The 17,582-nt window shown below is 46.1% G+C and overlaps 2 protein-coding genes and 1 long non-coding RNA gene across 6 annotated transcripts; 1 reads left to right on the forward strand and 2 right to left on the reverse strand.

Moving 5' to 3' along the window:
* Positions 1-336: 336 nt before the first annotated feature.
* qser1 (glutamine and serine rich 1) lies at positions 337-10,862 on the reverse strand. Of its 3 annotated transcripts, none has more exons than XM_037454840.2 (13): positions 10,722-10,862; positions 8,149-8,258; positions 7,848-7,985; positions 4,133-7,420; positions 3,450-3,754; positions 3,218-3,334; positions 2,963-3,096; positions 2,705-2,880; positions 2,471-2,608; positions 2,256-2,353; positions 1,990-2,136; positions 1,706-1,801; positions 337-1,519 (listed from the first exon to the last, which is right to left on the reverse strand). In XM_037454840.2, the coding sequence occupies exons 1-13, from the start codon at positions 10,829-10,831 to the stop codon at positions 1,379-1,381; spliced, it is 4,998 nt and encodes a 1,665-aa protein (XP_037310737.2). In that variant the 5' UTR covers positions 10,832-10,862; the 3' UTR covers positions 337-1,378. The 3 variants fall into 3 exon arrangements, with proteins under 3 accessions (XP_037310737.2, XP_037310756.2, XP_037310747.2); XM_037454859.2 differs by lacking the exon at positions 10,722-10,862 and adding an exon at positions 10,244-10,297; XM_037454850.2 differs by lacking the exon at positions 10,722-10,862 and adding an exon at positions 9,900-10,125.
* A 1,595-nt stretch (positions 10,863-12,457) lies between these two features.
* Positions 12,458-14,859, reverse strand: prrg4 (proline rich Gla (G-carboxyglutamic acid) 4 (transmembrane)). 2 transcript variants are annotated; one of them, XM_037454937.2, is made up of 7 exons: positions 14,728-14,859; positions 14,512-14,619; positions 14,257-14,420; positions 14,153-14,180; positions 13,585-13,723; positions 12,716-12,898; positions 12,458-12,599 (listed from the first exon to the last, which is right to left on the reverse strand). In XM_037454937.2, the coding sequence occupies exons 2-7, from the start codon at positions 14,603-14,605 to the stop codon at positions 12,572-12,574; spliced, it is 636 nt and encodes a 211-aa protein (XP_037310834.1). In that variant the 5' UTR covers positions 14,606-14,619; positions 14,728-14,859; the 3' UTR covers positions 12,458-12,571. The 2 variants fall into 2 exon arrangements, with proteins under 2 accessions (XP_037310834.1, XP_037310826.2); XM_037454929.2 differs by having other exon boundaries at positions 12,553-12,898.
* On the forward strand, positions 13,648-17,526 carry LOC134127304 (uncharacterized). Its single transcript, XR_009956021.1, has 3 exons — positions 13,648-13,773; positions 14,332-15,139; positions 16,627-17,526. It is a non-coding gene; the product is annotated as an uncharacterized LOC134127304 (long non-coding RNA).
* Positions 17,527-17,582: the final 56 nt, after the last annotated feature.

The raw sequence follows: 17,582 nt of genomic DNA on the forward strand, positions 1-17,582 counted from the left end.
TGGTGGGCGAGCGCAACGATGACGTCCTCCGCCCCACAGAATACGAGTCTACATCAACTTGAAAGTCACCCCAGCACGCAGGTGATGTTTGAACCTCTCCGTGCCGATGAGGCGTTATGGTGTCCAACAGTGTCACTGCCATCACAACAGGATGAGAAGGGATAATCCCACTGTACCTGTATCCGACTGAGGAGATCCTGTGTCACTGGAGCCAATTCGATGTACCGGACGACCTCGGGGAGGACCTGGATGCTGCGATTTTGTAAATCTCACACTGGCCCCAGGTCACTTGGATAATGTTTACCCGCTCCGACAAAACACACCATAGCAACAAAAAAACATACATGCCGCACTTTATTTACAAACTGCATCTGTAAATAACAAGATTGTTTTTGAAAGTGTAAAATTGATAACTAACATAGAAAGAGTCCATTTTGGAAAACTGTGAAAAAACCATGAAAAAGTCAATATTTACTTATGTGAAAAATATATATTTATATATTTTTTGTCATAAAATGTGGGCTAAATCTGTAAAGGACTATAAAGACCCCTCTTATTTATTTCATTTCACCATCAGGTAAGTCAAGGTCATAGTATTTGATTAACAAAATTCATAAAAAGCATTACTGGAACAACGCTGATTTGCATTTGATAAGAAAATGGGTGTTTGAAGCACAAAAGTTAAACAACAATATAGATCCAGTATATGGTTTACTAAACTCTCCCTGAAGAGAATTGCTGCAGTTCCCCCCCCCCCCCTCCTGTTCTTTTATACAAAATGTACAATATATTATGTCTGTGCTCCATTAAAAAAAATGGATGTTTTACAAACATTAAACGGTTATAGAGATTTTTTTTCATCTTTTTTTGTTTTTACAATAAATCTATTTCTCAGTATGGAAGCCTACGTGTCAACTGATTGACCGAGGCTTGGTACAACTTTACCTTACAACTTTCTGCATTTTCTGTGCACTATATCCTATGCAGATTACTTTCTATCTAGTGCATACACACTGGTTATAATCTGGCATTTAACGGAGAAAAAAAAGTGGTCTTGTAACTACAAAATATTTACAAAGTCTAGGCCAACCATTACGCGGAAGCATTCCAAAAAATGCTACCAAAGTCCTTGTCCTCTGTCGATCAAGCTGTTGCATTCTGAGGAGATGTGGTGACTTTTAACTTTGCTACCGTCTCGCTGTCCAATTGCTGCCTCCTTCAGGCCACGGAGCCCACAGCTCACAGGTCCCCGATTCAAATCTCTCCATGGCTGGACGAAGACACTCACTCAGTCCTCCTCAGCCGCCACGTTGAGCCAGACGCATCCTCATCTTCGTTGGCATTTTTGGGTTTTAGGGTTTGCCCGGCGGGGACTGGATCACCGGCAGGCCTGCTGCACTTGATTGATCAGCTCTCCGAAGCGGTCGAAGAGCCCCTCTACCCACGCTCCGTTCTGCAGACACTTCTGAACCGTCTCCTCCTGCCCCACGTCCAATGACTGCACCCGCATAGATGCTATCTGCGGGGCGGAAACACAAAAAGGAAAAGGAAAAAAAAACGCTCTGAAAAAGCACACCGGGAATAGTTTCAGTTTCACCGGAATAATTAGCATCGGAAATGAAACGCGGTGATTCCTACTCGTCGGAGGGCAACATTTGGAACAACACAGACCAGAAGAGCAAACACACACACGTAAATGTCTCACCTCGTCCTTGCACATGAGGTACGTGTGGTACTTGTAATGCTGCAAAGAGTGGTACAGAGAGAACCACTGAGTTTTCTCCTGCTCCACTGTATACTCCTGGAGAAGAGACAAAGCAAAGAACACGAGTTTCCAAAACGTTTGAGTCTCATAAGGGATGTGATGGCAGGGAAGTGAACAGTGGCTGCAGTGTTGAACAGATTTAAAAGGAGTTACAAAGACTAAATGGTGCTCTCTGCTGGACAGATACTGAGAGTGCAGGGCTGTTAAATATGTTGTTGTCTCACCTGAGGCACTTTGTTCAGCATCTTGTAGGGCTTCATGGTTTTCTTGTTGTAGGCCTTCCCACTGAGACGCACCTTAAAGGCCGGGGTTTCCCCATCCTTCGTAAGTTCGGTCACAACTGCAATCTCTGGGAAGCTGTCGAGAGCCGTCTGAGGACGCACACCAAGGGAGTTACTTGGGTTGCCGTTGCTTTTTGTTTGTTTGTGAGATTACTCTCCAAGTCTTTTGGAGTAAGAATAATCACGCAACAAACATCAATCCAACCCACCTTTAGGACCTGCCCTATGTGCAGTTTGTGAAGCAGGCGTTTCCTGTTGTCACTGATCATCCCGTCCACTCTTTTCATCTGTGGCAGCAGAAACTCATCTGAAACAAGTCAACACACCTTAAGTATACCACCAACCTGACCTCTGTTTTTACCTTATATTCGATTGCTGCTCTGTGATAAAGCTTGGGCCTTAAAAAAATAATAATCAAACTCACCGTTTGCCCTCTCAAGTGCTGTCATTACATCTTCATCTAAGGCAATGCTGATGAGCAGTTCCACAAAGCTCCTGAATGTCTCCTTCATGGTCCTCGTGTTGAGTAACCGTGACGCAAAGGGCACTGGGGGGTCTAGTTCTAAGAGTATGTTTGGGGGAGATCAATCATGAAGAACAGGCAGGAAGATACTGAAGATACAACATGTAATGAAAACAAGTCAAAAGGCATCTTCACCTGCATCTTCAGCAGATGATCCCGAGGCGTGAGGGGAAAGCTCCTCCTTCCATTTCCTCCTCTTCTTAGGTGGGGGCTCTGCCCTGGGCTTGACTTGTTTGGGTCGAGCCTTTTGGCTTTGGGACACCAAGGAGGGGTCGGCTGTCAGGCCGAGCAATGTTTTCACCTGAACACCCCTGGGTTTCAGAAACAAAGAAAAGTTAAGACCAGCGAAGAGCCGTGTTTCAGGCATCACGTCAGGCAGCACTCTTCGCGTACCGTAGCGAGTTCATGGGCTTGCAGCGCGGCTTCCGACTGCAAACGCGAACATACTCCCTCTTGTTTACCGTGTCCAAGAACTTCACATACACCCTGTGGTACATGGTCTTGGCATCGCCAAAGTATCCAAGATACTGCCCAAAAGAAAAAGCATTTTACTTGTTGCAGACTGAAGGAAAAAAAAACGACAAACACTTGAATGATCGACGGCTGATGCAGGATTCCACGAGCGTCCACTCGTCAGCTTTGACTTACACTGTTGGTGGCTGAGAAGACTCTCCTCCCATCTCTCACCTCGGGCACAAATTTCTGCAGCAGAGCCTTCTGCACTTTCCAGATGGCTGGAGGCTCACTACCTGCTCTCATCGTGACCTAGACACACGTAGTAAAAGGTTTATTGTAGGGCAAACTATGGCTACAGACAAGATCTGATGTGATCTGGTGTGAGGCACGGGATTATCCACATGTGCTTTTTGCAGGGCTGTACCTTCAGGTTTTCGATGTCTTCGTTGCGGACAACAAACTCGTCTCTCTCCCTGTACATTCCCTCGCCGCCGCTGTCCGACAGCTCCTCGTCGGTGAGCCCCTCGATGGCCACACTCGTCAACTGCACGGCCAACTGGCCCGGGGGGGTCTCTTTAGACTCCTCTTTGGACACGAACGCGGTTGGCGCTGCGACGGCGTTGGTCGTCTGTGGGGGTGTGGTGAACCGTGACAAACCGGTGTTGGTAACGACGAGAGGCATGGTGGGAACTTGGACCGTTTTCAGCATCAAACCGGGCATCGGGTTATCTGGAGGAGGAGAAGATAATTGTCAGAATGAAACAACCTCTCACGTTTGAAATGAATAAAAGAAAACTGCAGTTTAAGCCAAGTTAGACTTTTGTGGAGGGAACGAGGGTAAAACAGAATCAAGAAATACCAGACGTCCGTTGGCGAGTTCACGTGGCAGCTTTTGTATTTCTCACTTACGATAAATACTCAGTTTTCCAATGATTAGTACACACCCGGTGCAAAATAACTCCTGTATAAATTGCCAGCTTGCAGGTTCAGCAATGCTGAAAATTTTTCGGTATTTTGAAAATGTTGTAAATGATCAAAAACACAATAATTAGATAAACAACAATATCAAAGATTGTAGGCTCTTGACCCGCCTAAGGGTAGGATTACCGGCTCTGGTTTTCCGATCCGAAGACTCATCCAGAGCTGAAAGCGCTGAGCTGATGCTGTTCCTCAGGGCCTGGTTCTTCCCAGTGTTCTCCTCTTCATCGGAGCTGAACGACGGCAGAGTCTCCAAGTTCTTCTGCAAATCCTCATCCAGACGCTTCTGTTGGATGCTCACTCCGTGGCTCTCCGGGGGAATCGAGGGCCCGGGCAGAGTCTGCAGGTTGGTGTGCAAAGGAGGCAGCGGACACGCCGGTGGTTTGGCGGTGGTGCAGGGCTTTCTGGGGCGATTAATCGTCCGCGTAGGACTTGGAGAGTATTGATGTTTGGGGCCAGATTTGATGAAGTCGAGGAAGGAGCCAATGAAGCCGGTTTTGACCTCTGGCTGTTTCTCTTCAACTTCTCTGATCTTCTGTCTGATCCTCTCCTGCTGCGGGCAGCCATCAAACGCCGCCTGGGAGGCAGAGGGCGAGCTGCCCTCACTGCCCCTGGAGTTCTGCCGCTTCGCCTGCCCGCTGCGCTTGGTCTGTCTAACCTGTCCACAGTCCTCCTCCGGACCGACGGGTTTGGTCGAGGACTTAGGGCGAGCCTTCTTTTTTGGAAAGTCGTCACCACCCTGGCACTCCACGAGGCCGTCCTCGGCCTTAACACCCTTTGCGTTCCTTTTGACTCGGCTCTGGGGAGCCGGCGGGTCGTACACCTGCCCTGCCAGGTGATAGCCGTTCTCAGAGCTTCCTCCATCTCCATTGGCGTCCAGCTCAGAGCTACTGTGGTGGACGGGCTGCCCATGGCAGCTTGTGGCCATCTGAACGTCATTTAGTGTCATGGTGTTGGTCATGATGGCCTGTTGTGCCGAGGAGAAACTGGGGGACATGTGCCTTATATCCACAGTCTGGAAGTGGCCCTTGGAATCGACGGGACTCGCCATCACTGCCATGTCCGCCTCAGCGGAGGATGTGGCTTTGACAAAGTCTTGCGGTGTGACGCCGCAGGCCGCCACCGTGGCAGCCAGGATGTCGTCCACGTTCGACAGAATATTTCGGTCATCTGCGAGTAGCATCGAATCGGGGAAACAAATGGAGTTGAGAGCAAAGTGGTTCTTGGCATCGTTTGGTTGCTGATTTGCCGACTGGCTGTAGTGGTGTTTGGAGTCATCGGGGCATCCTGAGCTCTGTTCAGACGCGGCGGGGCCCTGCTGTCTGAGGGTTTCGGTGACACTGGGGCCCAGGAGTTCACGGCCCATCTGAAGATACTGCACATGAACAGGGCCCAGATCTTGGCTCCGTTGGATACCCTGAACTGACACCACCTTTGAAGGGGTTGGACTATGGTGGACAAGCTGCTGCTGGAGTAGAATCATCTGGTTGGGTTCGAGGAGGGCGCTGGGGATGGTGATGAATTGGGTGTGGGCCGCTGGGGTCTGGCTCTGAGACTGGGTGTGATTCTGGGGGATTTGATGATGCGGCTCTGGAGATTTGAGCTGGAGAGGGTGCTGTTTGAGCTGCGCTGAGCTAAGTGGTACATGTGAGGCTATAATACTGGAGTTTGTAGTTTTTGTGTTGGCATTTTCCTGAGCATTGGCACTGCTGAGATGGATGTGCTGATGGCTCAGGGAACCCATCCTTTCATCCTTTATCTGCTCCGTGTTTGCATGAACTAGTCCCAGGAGCTGGTCGTCAGACCTTGAATAACTTCGGATAACGCTCTGCGTTTTGTGATTATCGTCCATTTTCGAAACTACATAGATGACATTGTTGTGAGCAGACATATTACTAGCTGCTGCAGAATCTTCCATTGATGCCTGCTGGAGAGCATCTAAGTCCTGGATCGGAAGCTCTCCAAGTTTGTGTTTCTCATATGTTGGCTTTATGTCCTGTATTGAGGATCTGATGTTATTCTGTAAGGCTTGAGCGGGTGAGTAGGTAGGCAACGGCGTGGACAAAACATATTTATGGGCCTGTGTCTGCTGCTGGGAAAGCGTGTCATGTGTTTTACCTCCCACTGACGCTTGCATGAGGGTGTAGTCCTGCGAGGAACTTGATGTGGGGAGACTCCGCACGCATGTCGGTGCGTAGGAGGATATGAGCGATGGTCCTGTGGAATAGTTCTGAGTCACCAAACCTTGCCCCTGAGATGTAAAAGTCACATTGGGGGCACCCTGAGAGTGCAATGTGGGGTAGCTCTCTGAGAGATTCCCCTGACACAAGCCCTGGACCTGGGCTCCATACTGGATCTCCTGCTCATGGCTCATCCTGGGACTGGAGGAGTAAACAAGCGTCTGACCAACAGATGACACGTCAGACTGGCTGGAGAGGGAAGGTAGAGTCTTGTAAAGGGGAGAATGTTTGTCAGAGGTCGAATGGGGGGGCTGTGACTGGGCTTGTGGGGGGATATAGGTTTGACACAGACTACTGGACATCAGGCTGGACAGCTGGACTGACTGCTGATTAGCAATCATAGAGTTCTGCTTCTGTCCTGGGGAGGAGTACTGGTCGGGGGAACCTCCAGTCGGCTTTCGAGGGTGCTCGTGACCCTCGTCATCCCCACTCGGCTGTTGAGCTAGCTTAGAAGAGCAGTCCTTCGCTTTCGGCACAGACGTGGACGAATACGCTAGAGTTACGGAGTCTGTTTTGGGTTGGGGCGCCCGATGGGCCCCTTGGGAGGAATCGGCTCCCGGGGAAGGGCTGCAGGACACAGGGGTCTGACGGGAGGGGTCCTGCTGGTAGGACACGTCCCCGTCACTGCCAGAGCCAAAGTACCCTTGCAAGGGGTGCTCTGCATTGGCCAAATGCTCCGAGGCGTCGTGGCTGCTGGAAGGCCTCTGGTGGTGCTTGATCACACTACATTCACGCTGAAGAGCTCTCTCAATAGAGCCGGAGAAAACCGCGGCCCCATAGGGGTGTTGAGCACCGTGAGGGGCGGGCAGGGCAGAGGGCAGCAGGCTGAACTGGGGTTGTAGGAGGTGGGGGGCTGACTCCTGAGCTGATCGGTAGGTCGAGGACTGGACGGGCAGAGCCGAACCCAACGCCGGGGTGGAGAGGTGATTGAAGGCCAGCGCAGTGGGAAGCAGAGACTGGCTCGACTTGAGATGGATGAGGGGGTCGTGGTGAGAGAACAGGCCATTGGTGGAAGTGCTGAAGGCAGGATCCTGGAGAGCCAAGGATGGGTTGGCAGCGTAACTCCGGGAAGGGTAGGCACCAGGGTGCTGGTATGACGACAGGGCGGCAGGAGACGGGAAAGTGGCAGTAGAAGGCAGGGCACCAGTCAAATACAGCTCTGTGGTGGAGTTGGTACCTGCATTGCACAAAAAAGGCAAAATAAGGGCTCAACCGGCAACACGAGGGGGTGAGATCACAATCGCAGTATCAAAAGCTAAACTACTTTGTTTTGTTCAGTAGAAGCCTCTCAAAGTACTTTGATGAGCTATGGCTTTTCTCCTTCAATAGTACAGATATTTCAGTATTTCAATCTTAAAAGAAAAATTACAGTACAACATGTATTTGGGTTTTTATGAAAGGATCTGGTCTAGAACACAATAGTATCCTGGCTTTATAGTTGTAGATTTAAAACACTCTTGGATAAGTTATATCAGTAAGTATTTTCACAAATACACAAATTGGACAGAACACCATACGTATTTTAAATCTTAAGAAGTATAAACTTCCATAGGCCAATAGGTAGTAGCATGAAAATAACACATGCATAGTGGACGTGTTCTCACCGGTAGGCCATGATGGGGGTCTAAAAGGCGGAAGCAGCGAGGCACCGACAGGACCAGCCTGAAGGCTTCTTGGCTCCATGGCTGACAGGAAGCTCATGATTGAGGTCTCAGAAGAATTACTGCTCGAGTCAAGTGTTCCTGAAGGTTGAAGAAAAAGGAACATAAACATAACCACAGAAATGGGCCACAAAGTAATCCGTATCCGACGTGCCAAGTAAGCACCTCAAATTAAACCTCCTCTGCAGTCACTATTTTGCATCACAATTTGATAGATTGAGACAAAAGTGTATTTATGACTCACCTGCTGTCGCAGGAAGGGGCGACGTGGTGTAGGTGGGAAGCTGCTGGTTATTAGCGTAGCTTTGCCTCTGGAGGAGCTCTGCATCAAGGTGTGCTGCGCCATAACTGGAACTGTGTCAACACACAAACACTCATACATGAAAGCTCTCATCCTGACAAGCAGCAACGAAGCAGCCGACAAAGTAAACGACGCGCAGCACCTTTGTTTTCAAGGGCTCGTCGTGTCTTGGTCGTGACAGAATGAGCTCTTGGCTGTCTGCACAGCGACAAACAATCGATAGAAAAAGCAACGATAGCTCACACTGCTAATGGTCAAGTTATTTATTCAGAAACGCAGCAGTTATTCATTCAAACACGCCTTTCCGACTACCACAAACCGTAAAATAACCAAGAAAAGAATCTATGAGCATTTGGTTGGTATCATTCTTAGTGGAAATAATTAGCAGCCCGTTGTCAGCAACGTCTTTGATGGCAAAAACCGACATCTTTCTGCTCTCCCTCCCCACAGAAGCCTCTGTGGATGGTGGTTCGACCTGATGGTGGTGGTCCCTGCAGTGGTCCTGCCGTACACCTGTTCTGCTACTTGCAATTACTTGTATCATTTCTGTTAGAGAAATTGAATGTATTGTACATCTTTCACATTGTTGTTTCTGTACACATGACATCCATTGCAGTCTGTCCATCCCGGGAGAGGGATCCCTCCTCTGACGTTCTCCCTAAGGTTTCTTCCCTTTTTTTCCCCATTGAAGGGTTTTTTCATATTTTGGGGAGTTTTTCCTGTGTACAGACTGTTGAGGCAAATTTGTAATTTGCGATTTTGGGCTATACAAAATAAAATGAATTGAATTGAATGGCCTTAATTTAGATATCGACCATTTGATATAGAGATTTAGATATCGACCATTTGAATGACCAACAGAAGTTAAAAAGCAAATCGTCCTTATTTGTACAAATCTGAATAACATTTTGAAAGTTATTTGTGAATTGCATAATTCTTCAGTCACTGCTGCTTATGTCCAAAGATTAAATATGGATTGCTCTTCTTGGTGTGAGGAGCTCTGCTACTCTATGTTAGACAAAATAAAAAAAGTGTTATATCTGACACATTACTTTATTTTCTCTCTGAAGAAAAATGTATAGGCCGGCCTAATCATGTGTTCTCTTTTTGCCAGAAGGTATTAATTAATCTGTGGAAGAGCAGAGCTGAAAGGAAGTCATCAGCTGCTTTTTCTTTTATTCCTTCAATAGACAAACACCGGCATTTTCTATTATGCAACAAACTCGTCTTAGCTTTACTATAAAGTAACATACATAGAGATGCCCAATTAATGCAATCCCATAAAAACAAAATCTGCCCCATATTCTACATTTCTGACGATCATAAAGCTTAGTTTTTGGTTGACACGGTCAGAGAGGTGTAAAGCACTGAGGTCATAGTGATTGCGTTGCATTGGACTGCATTATACTGAAATGTATTCTTCCCCACTCATGTTTGTAAGGCACTGGGTGAAGCATTTGACAAACCACTCAATATAATGCAGTCCACTACAACAACACAAAAAAACTTCCGAAGTCATCAACATATTATTCTTGCAAAAGGTGAAATTCGTGGCTGAGCTGTGCGTTGAAATCAATGTGAATGAAACACAATGACTCCTGTGACATCTCACCTGTACCTGTGAGTGGGGAATACAAAATTGATCCCTCATTCAACAAATCGAGGAAGTTATCTGATTTAGTGATTCATCTTACTTGATCTCTTCTGGTCCTTCTCTAAAGACTTGGTAATGCTTCATGTATTAACTTGTGTGCTGCTTATGAGCACACCAAGGGATACAACTTTGTCCTCAAGTGAGATCCATTCGTATCACAACAAGATGGAGAAGACCATTACACAACAGTCTGGATTTTGACTGAATTAGAGCTCTAAAACTTGCGGTCTATTTTTTTGTTTTACCAAATATAAAAGCAAGCTAAAAGAATGTCAAACACACCAATCGACCTCGGACTCCAACACAACGAGTCAAAGTGACGTCGCTTAGCTGCGAGGTAAAAAAAACACAACAACAACAACGACGTTAGCTGTGCAACGTTACCACTAGTTTGAGGTTTGGCACAACTGACACGACTAGCATCGGCAGCTAGTCACCTATCCGGCTTGGTGTTTGGCGAGCAGCCGGGGGTCAGGAAAAACACTCGGATCACTGTTTATTTAAGCTGTGCAGCCGCTCAGATCGCTACACGCATGACGCGAGTGTCCCCTCGGCTCGGTGGGAAACGGCGTACCGCGGCCACGCCGAGGAGACGGCGTGCTAGCGGACCTAGCAAGGTGCGTGCCCGCGACGACGGGTCAAAGCCCCCCGCTACTCCGGCCGAATCCAACACAGAGCATGTCTCCAAGTCCTCCACAACAACGGGGACCTTTGCACTTTCCCACAACAGCAAAGCTAGCCTCCCACCTCAACACCCCCCCCCCCCCCACACCACCACACATCCGACACCCACCGCCATCACCACCAACCAACCCACCACCGCGATTTCCCTCGGAAGGTGCCCTCTCCTTCATCTCCCTACCTCGGCTTGGCACTGACCGCGCTGCGGTCATAGGCCCAAGAAGCTACGGTCTGCGCTGGTGGAGCCAGCGCGTCCGCAAAGCTGGAGGTCGGGTAGTTCGTGTCCATCATCCGGCGAGAGATTCACTTCCCCGGCGGAGCTTCGTGGAGCAGCGGACACGCATCGTAGCAGCCCCCCGGGGTCCGACCCAGCGAGCGGGCGAGTGAACAGGCGGTGTCCCGTCGGAGCGCGGCACGCTGCGTGGACTCGTCAAGTATCCCGGAGAAGAATGTATCTTTTTTTTTTGCCTTCCAGGGGGGGTTTGGAGGTTCTTTTTGTTGGTCTCCCGTCACGGGGAGTCGTGGAAGCCTTGCGTGGTTTCACGTACCGATGTTGGTGAATTTCCCAGGATGCACCGCAGACTTTCGCTGGAAGTTTTGTAGTTCTCGCTTTTCCCCCTTAACTCGGTTCAAAAAGTTCAGCCAAATCATTGTTTTTGGGAGATTTTTAGATGCCAAAAGTAGTTTATACAATGTCATAAAAACCCCAAATCTACATATCGAGTGATTCGTTTTGGCATGGAAACAAAATTCCTAGTCAACTTAAATTAAATCTTAATACATTCGGGCATATAACACAAGTTTAGTTGTAACTCCGCTCCGTTTTAGGAAGACTGTAGTGCACCATCCTTATTGATGCACATGAGGTTTGGGAAACTCTTGAGTTCTCGGCTACCTGATCATAATAATCTAATTTAATGGGCCCACATCAACAAATCAAAAAGAAAGCGTACGCCATAGAGCCACCTTGAACCCATGTACACTACCGCAAACACAGTTGAAAGATGAGACAATGATAAATTAAATATCAACTTTATTCAAAAATATCTAGATGAAAGATTTTCACTTCAGGTAGTCATAGTATGGTTCAGCTTCATGTAAAATTACAGATAGGTATGTGGCTTTGGTTTGGACAAACTATACATCTCAACAGGAGAAATAGCTTTTTGCTCTCCTTTCTCCCAGCTATAGATGTTTCTTCATGGAGAATTGTAAATTGTTGTTCTGTATGAAAAAAAACTGCTTTTAGCGACCTTTCACCTCCATCTATTTATAGAACATTTAATAAACAATCGCAATGTATATATTGAAATGACTTCACATACAAGGAGAGCATTCTCATTGGTTGATGATTCACATACATTTCCTGACACAACAGTAATAAAATCTGCAAATGTAAGAAAAGATTATATAAAGCATAGAAGTTCCAGGTGGATTTTTTACAAAGCAAGCAAGGTGGATCATTGAATAAAATTAATTGTATTTTCCTTCAAATATATATATAACGAGAGAGACTGAGACTGTACGACTAGGCAGATCATTCGGTTTCACTTAATTTGAAATCAATACCTCTCATGTAATGAATCATAATAATAATCTCAGTCGTTCTCTGTAGGCGGTGTCTGAGCACTCCTGCAATTTACATCCCTCGTGTTCAAATTCAATTGATTCTTCATCATTTAGACAAAAAACAGAAAACTAGCTCAAATGTATTATAAGACATATTTCCGACAGGTTTATGATATTATATAGCATAATTAGAACAGAACAATAATTAGTACAGACATGGGACAATGTTTTGGCTCACTCGCATCAAGAAAAGAGATGGTGCTGCTTAGGAAAAGGTACCCCAACAGGCCAGAAAGATTAGTAAGGTATCAGTGATAATCAGAACCATAAAAATAAAAGGCACAATGCATTTTTTTAAAATCTTGTGATGAAGAAGAAAAAAAAAAGAAAAAGATTTATAACACTTGTAGAATAGTGTGAATGTTACTTCTCAATTGTCTGTTTCATGTTGGCAGACTTTCACTACCGCCGAATAGTCCCAGGCCGTGAGCTAAAACAAAAAAAACATTATCAAGGATATATTTTAAATGAACTTTGTGTGACTGCATTATGGATGGTGTGCCATAGGAAAATAAGTGAATTGTGAGATATAGATTATGCAAATACCCGGGATAAGGAGGAGGTGGGGCATCATATGGTCCATTTTTTGCAATCGCCTGCTCATAAGAAGGCAGCCCCGCTGGGTCTATTTCCTCCATAGGGGCCGGGAGCACAGGTTGTGAGGACACCTCATCCAGACGTCGCATTATTAGTGAAGCATTACTCCTCCTCGGTCTCACCCGGACGGAGCTGCGAGAGGAGTGTAGGTATGCATGTCAGGTCTTTCATGTGTGACTATAATTCATTAATAACGCTATTAAGTAAAAAGGTGGGATTTTATTGTGGTTATAAAACTGTGCGCAAGCATATTGCTAGGTTTGACGAGAAGCACTTACCTATTGTTTAAATAAGTATGGATCAATTTTTTAATATAAAATAAATTACTTGTTTCTATTTTGACAATGAAATATCTATTTCAGTCAATTTCCAAGCAAAAAAACCCCATACTGGTTCCAGCTTCTCAAATACTAATGTATTTGATGCTTTTCTATGGTCATATATGTCTTCTGGTTTGGGCTGACAAAATAAGTTATTTGATTATGACAACTCTGAATCTAGGAAATTGTATGTGTAACACATCAGCAGCTTAATGAATAACAACATCTGTTAAAGCCAGAGACAGGAAAGAACAATAGATACTGACGTAGCGTCAAACTATACACAAGTTGTCTGCATATAAAAATATTTAAACTTATGGAGTGAAGAAAAGTTGAAAGATTGTCCATGGACCTGGGGGAAAGTAGTGCAATAGAGTTGTACTAGATCCATGGCATTGGAGGCACTGTGGCTAAAAATGGGAACTAGTGCTATACCAAGGGGAAGGTGTGCGTGCACAACGTGACTCCCATCAACAGGGATAAAGACCCTTCACTTACTTTGCACTGCTCCCAGTCTTGCATTTGCCGTTACAGAAATACCAGAGCAGAAGTCCACTGATAACAACGGCCACGCCAACAGCGATCAGTCCCACCAAAAGAGACGTCACATCAACCCGTGTGCTCTGTTGGTCCTTCTCTGAGGAGCATCACAGGCCGGACAGTGTGAGTTGTACCCAGTAATAAAAGGTAATAACTATATGAATATCACATGGTGGTTCCTATGCGGCAGATTATAACCATTTGATATTTTACAGCAGGAGACGGTGATAAGATCGAATCAGTTTTGAGGAGTTGGGGAGGAATACTTGTTCAACTTTAAAAAAAGTTTTGTTTAAAAAAAAAAATGGATTCCTGAACAAGCGGTACAGTTCAAAGCTACTGTACTTGAAACTACACAGGTTGTATGTGGGGAAACCGGTTTCAAAAGAAAAAGTGACATAAGTGCATTTCCTACCGGCAACGCAAGTTAACAAAATATACAAAACTAGCCTATGAAGTCATGATAGCTAGATGACCATTTCAAATGACCCGTGTAACACGTGGAAGTACCTGACTCACATCTTACCTGCAATGTACTGCTTCCAAAAAACATCCTGCAAAACAAAGTGTCTTTAGTACAGTGCACTGATGTGAAGCCGGTTTCTTTGTCCACTAAGCAGCGTCACTCACCGTGTCCGGGATGTTTTCAAAAACCTCCCTCGCCTCCTCGTAGTTGCAGTCTTCTTCTCTACACTCCCTCTCCAGGTTTCCAGGAACGAAAATCTCGAAGTCAAACCGGTTGAACAGCAGATGGCGACCCAGGAACGAATTGGCGTCGCCATCATCTACAAACACTGGGACGCGTGTCCGAGCAGGCGGATTAATCAGCAGCATTGACAGATCGGAGCGGTTCGAGTTGCTTCACGTGTCCTACACGTTGCTCACCTTCTCGGTCTTCTTGTGGCGGCAGCACCCTCTCCACACAGGCCGAATCCCCGAGGGACAGGAGCGGAAGGAGCAGGAGCGGATGGAACAACATGGCTCGGAGTGCACCTGCGCGCGGACAGGTGGGGGCATTAATGGGCGCAGTACCAAACAAGGCGTCCGGCTCTTACAAACTACTGTTATGTGGCTTTCCCCCCCCCACACACATAGGCTTACCTGTGTTCAAGTAGACCTAGGACGTGTCACATAATGACCGACAGAGTTCCGCGCGAAACCAAAACGAAAGCTCGAGGAGCGCTGGGGTCGGCGTGAGATAAGAGAAACCAGGAAGCGCTTCCGGCCGACTTTTAAAGATAACAGCAAACGCGGCTGTTTACCGTTTGAACATTAACAATTGTGCCCGAAAACCAGCGAGCACGGTCGCGGTAGATTACAAATGGGGTGTGTTTACTCCAAAACAGATGTGGCCTCGAGCGCCTCCTGAACTACCTGCGCAGACTCGACCAATCGATCACCTCCACCTGGATGATGGAGTTAACATGAATAAATACAGATGGACGCTAGATGGCAGCTGAAACCACGAAATTAGAAGCAGCTGAGGAACAGTGCAATAGAAGCAGCTCTAATGGTAGGTGTTTACCTTTATTCAATATAAGTGACCTTCATTTTACAAGTTTAGACACTGGCTTATGTTGTGCCATTTAACAGTGATCTTCCCTACCAAGATCTATTAGGATTTAAAGGGCAGTCTAACTTTAATGACACTTGGAGGGTCATTGTTGAAACTTCCCTTCTAATGGGTCGCCGCAAATTACTGCTGTAAAACGATGCTATCATTTGGGATCTTTGCATCGGGACTCTCTTAAAAGCAATAAATCTCCCCTTAACAGCTCGAGAGCTGGTGGCTACACAACTATTCACAGGCCTTGTATGGCAAAACGTTGTGCAACGGGCATCTGTGTTAAAATACACTTAGTATGTCATTTTCCACCGCAAAGAACGGTGACTATAGCAACCGTAGAGACATCTCAAAACACCAAAAACATCATGAAGCAACACAGTGAAGATAAAGTTCCACATTCTGCTTGGTAAGCCGTCCGCCGTAACTGTGTTTATGTTTCATATGATCCATGTAAATATAAATAAATCTGTCTCTGGGCTTCTTGGCCAGTGTTTATTAAAAGCAGAGATAGGATGCAAATGAACATTATCTGGGTGACTACTGGCTTCTGGTAATTGAAGAGCAGCGGACCCGGGCCCCCCCTCTTGTACTTGGCGAGGTCTCTGGATACCATCACAGTCGTGGATTTACCCGCAGGAATGTTGATATGAAGGAAAGGGGTGAGGAAAATGAGATATTCCAGACATTATCTAGTGTGTGATGTCAGATGCCACCTTACACCGCATACGGCCGTATCAATGTTAAAATGACTAATAGTGTCTCGCTGCTGGGAAATTCATGTGGTCCTCACACAGCAAAGGGAGTGCTCAAACACAAGAAGTCAGACAAGTGTTTCAAACCAAGACTTAGTACTCATTGCAAAGGGGAAAATCCTGTTACCGCGCTGTTATAGCTGGCTGAGTAGTTTTAACTACTTTATAGTTCAGGGCTTCAATAAGATGAATTAAAGTGTAAGGTAATGGTCAGTGAAGTTCTAAAGTACAATAAATCCCACTGAAATGTAGAGTTGAGGAGTAAATGTACTCAAATTACTTTCCTGCTGATAAGATGAGCTACATGTGCAAAAAAAAAAAGCCAATCTAAGCAAATGCAAAATGTAATATCAACTCATATGCTTTAATACCTGAACTATGCAGAACGACTTCGCTCTGACTACGATAAGAAGGGGACGTGAGGCTTGCACCAGATAAACCAAACAGTCTGGGACATCTCACATGACGGACCAATCCAAAAAACAGTTACTTAAAACCAGCGAAACAAATTGGAGACAATAAGAGACGGGAGGAGAGTCCGATCCCCTTTTGCAGTACGAGAGAAGTAGTTGAGACGCAACGGCTTGCAAATAAAAAGAGCGTATTTTGAGGGATGCAAATTAGGATGTTGTGTGTTGTTTTAAGCCACGGTCGCATTCATTTATCTGCTCCACCTTGCAGGTGGCTGTGATGAGGCTGTGCTCCTGAGAATGTGTTCTGTGATTTACACCCGTTGATAAGCGTCAGAGGAGCTTGCTCCCTGTGGACAACTAGAGGGAAGTGAGCACTGAGCCTCTGCAGACTTCTGATAGGGAAAAGGACACACTGCAGCCATAAACGTGTACCTCTAATGCCCATTTCATCGGAGTCAACATATTTTAGTGGCAGGGGTGAAATGATCGGATTACGACTTTAATCGGGACAGAATGAGGAGTGGCAGACCACTCAAAAGAAACAAAGTAAACACGCTGAGCTGTGGTTTTATTACTCAAAGGGAAAATGCAGTGTCTATTTGGGGTGGGGATTTAAAGTGCAATGCCAGTAGTCTGCACTTTGTCAATTTTTGGTGATTTCATCACAGTCCCAGAGGAGGAGAACTCCAGCAGACCCCTTTTACACCTAATGCCTGGGCCATATATCAAAGTTCACTTCCTAATGCTCTGGACCGCTGCTGAGAACAGATCACCGTGCACAATAAATGGTACTTAACTTTACATCAATGAACAAACAAAAGCTTAACCCAAAACTGATGAAGTCCTCGTCCTTCCACTTTCCGTAGACATCAGAGGACACAGACTTGATTCTAGTGGGACAGTAACTTTGAACCCGGGGGGCAATTTCAAATTTGTAGTGGCAGGGAATGATTCTACACAAGTTCACATTACTGCGGTAACCTCTCGTGTTCTCAGATAAGTGACCCTCATGTTGCAGGCTATTTCTCACCCAAAGTTATGGCTCATTTAATAATGACATAGCATCCTTTAACTACAACCAGATGTTGAGAATTGCTAGAGGACAAGCCCCCATTAAAGTCACTGTATGGCTTTCTAAAAAGATTATAAGTCAAGTGGGGCACAAGTGGGGTTGTTGTCTGGATATATGGACTTTCCATCAAGGGGACAGTATGTGCCGTTTCA

The sequence above is a fragment of the Pungitius pungitius genome, chromosome 4 (genome assembly GCF_949316345.1).
Source record: "Pungitius pungitius chromosome 4, fPunPun2.1, whole genome shotgun sequence".
Taxonomy (NCBI): domain Eukaryota; kingdom Metazoa; phylum Chordata; class Actinopteri; order Perciformes; family Gasterosteidae; genus Pungitius; species Pungitius pungitius.

Bases quoted from the DNA above. Each gene is read 5' to 3' on its own strand.
- qser1 (XM_037454840.2), bottom strand. From the start codon at position 10,831: ATGATGGACACGAACTACCCGACCTCCAGCTTTGCGGACGCGCTGGCT. The intron at 3,335-3,449 runs GTACAGCCCTGC...ACGTGTGTCTAG, and splicing joins AAGACATCGAAAACCTGAAG to GTCACGATGAGAGCAGGTAG. The intron at 2,354-2,470 runs GTGAGTTTGATT...GACTTGTTTCAG, and splicing joins AGCACTTGAGAGGGCAAACG to ATGAGTTTCTGCTGCCACAG.
- prrg4 (XM_037454929.2), bottom strand. From the start codon at position 14,605: ATGTTGTTCCATCCGCTCCTGCTCCTTCCGCTCCTGTCCCTCGGGGAT. The intron at 14,181-14,256 runs GTGAGTGACGCT...TTTGTTTTGCAG, and splicing joins TTGAAAACATCCCGGACACG to GATGTTTTTTGGAAGCAGTA. The intron at 13,724-14,152 runs GTAAGATGTGAG...GATGCTCCTCAG, and splicing joins TTGGAAGCAGTACATTGCAG to AGAAGGACCAACAGAGCACA.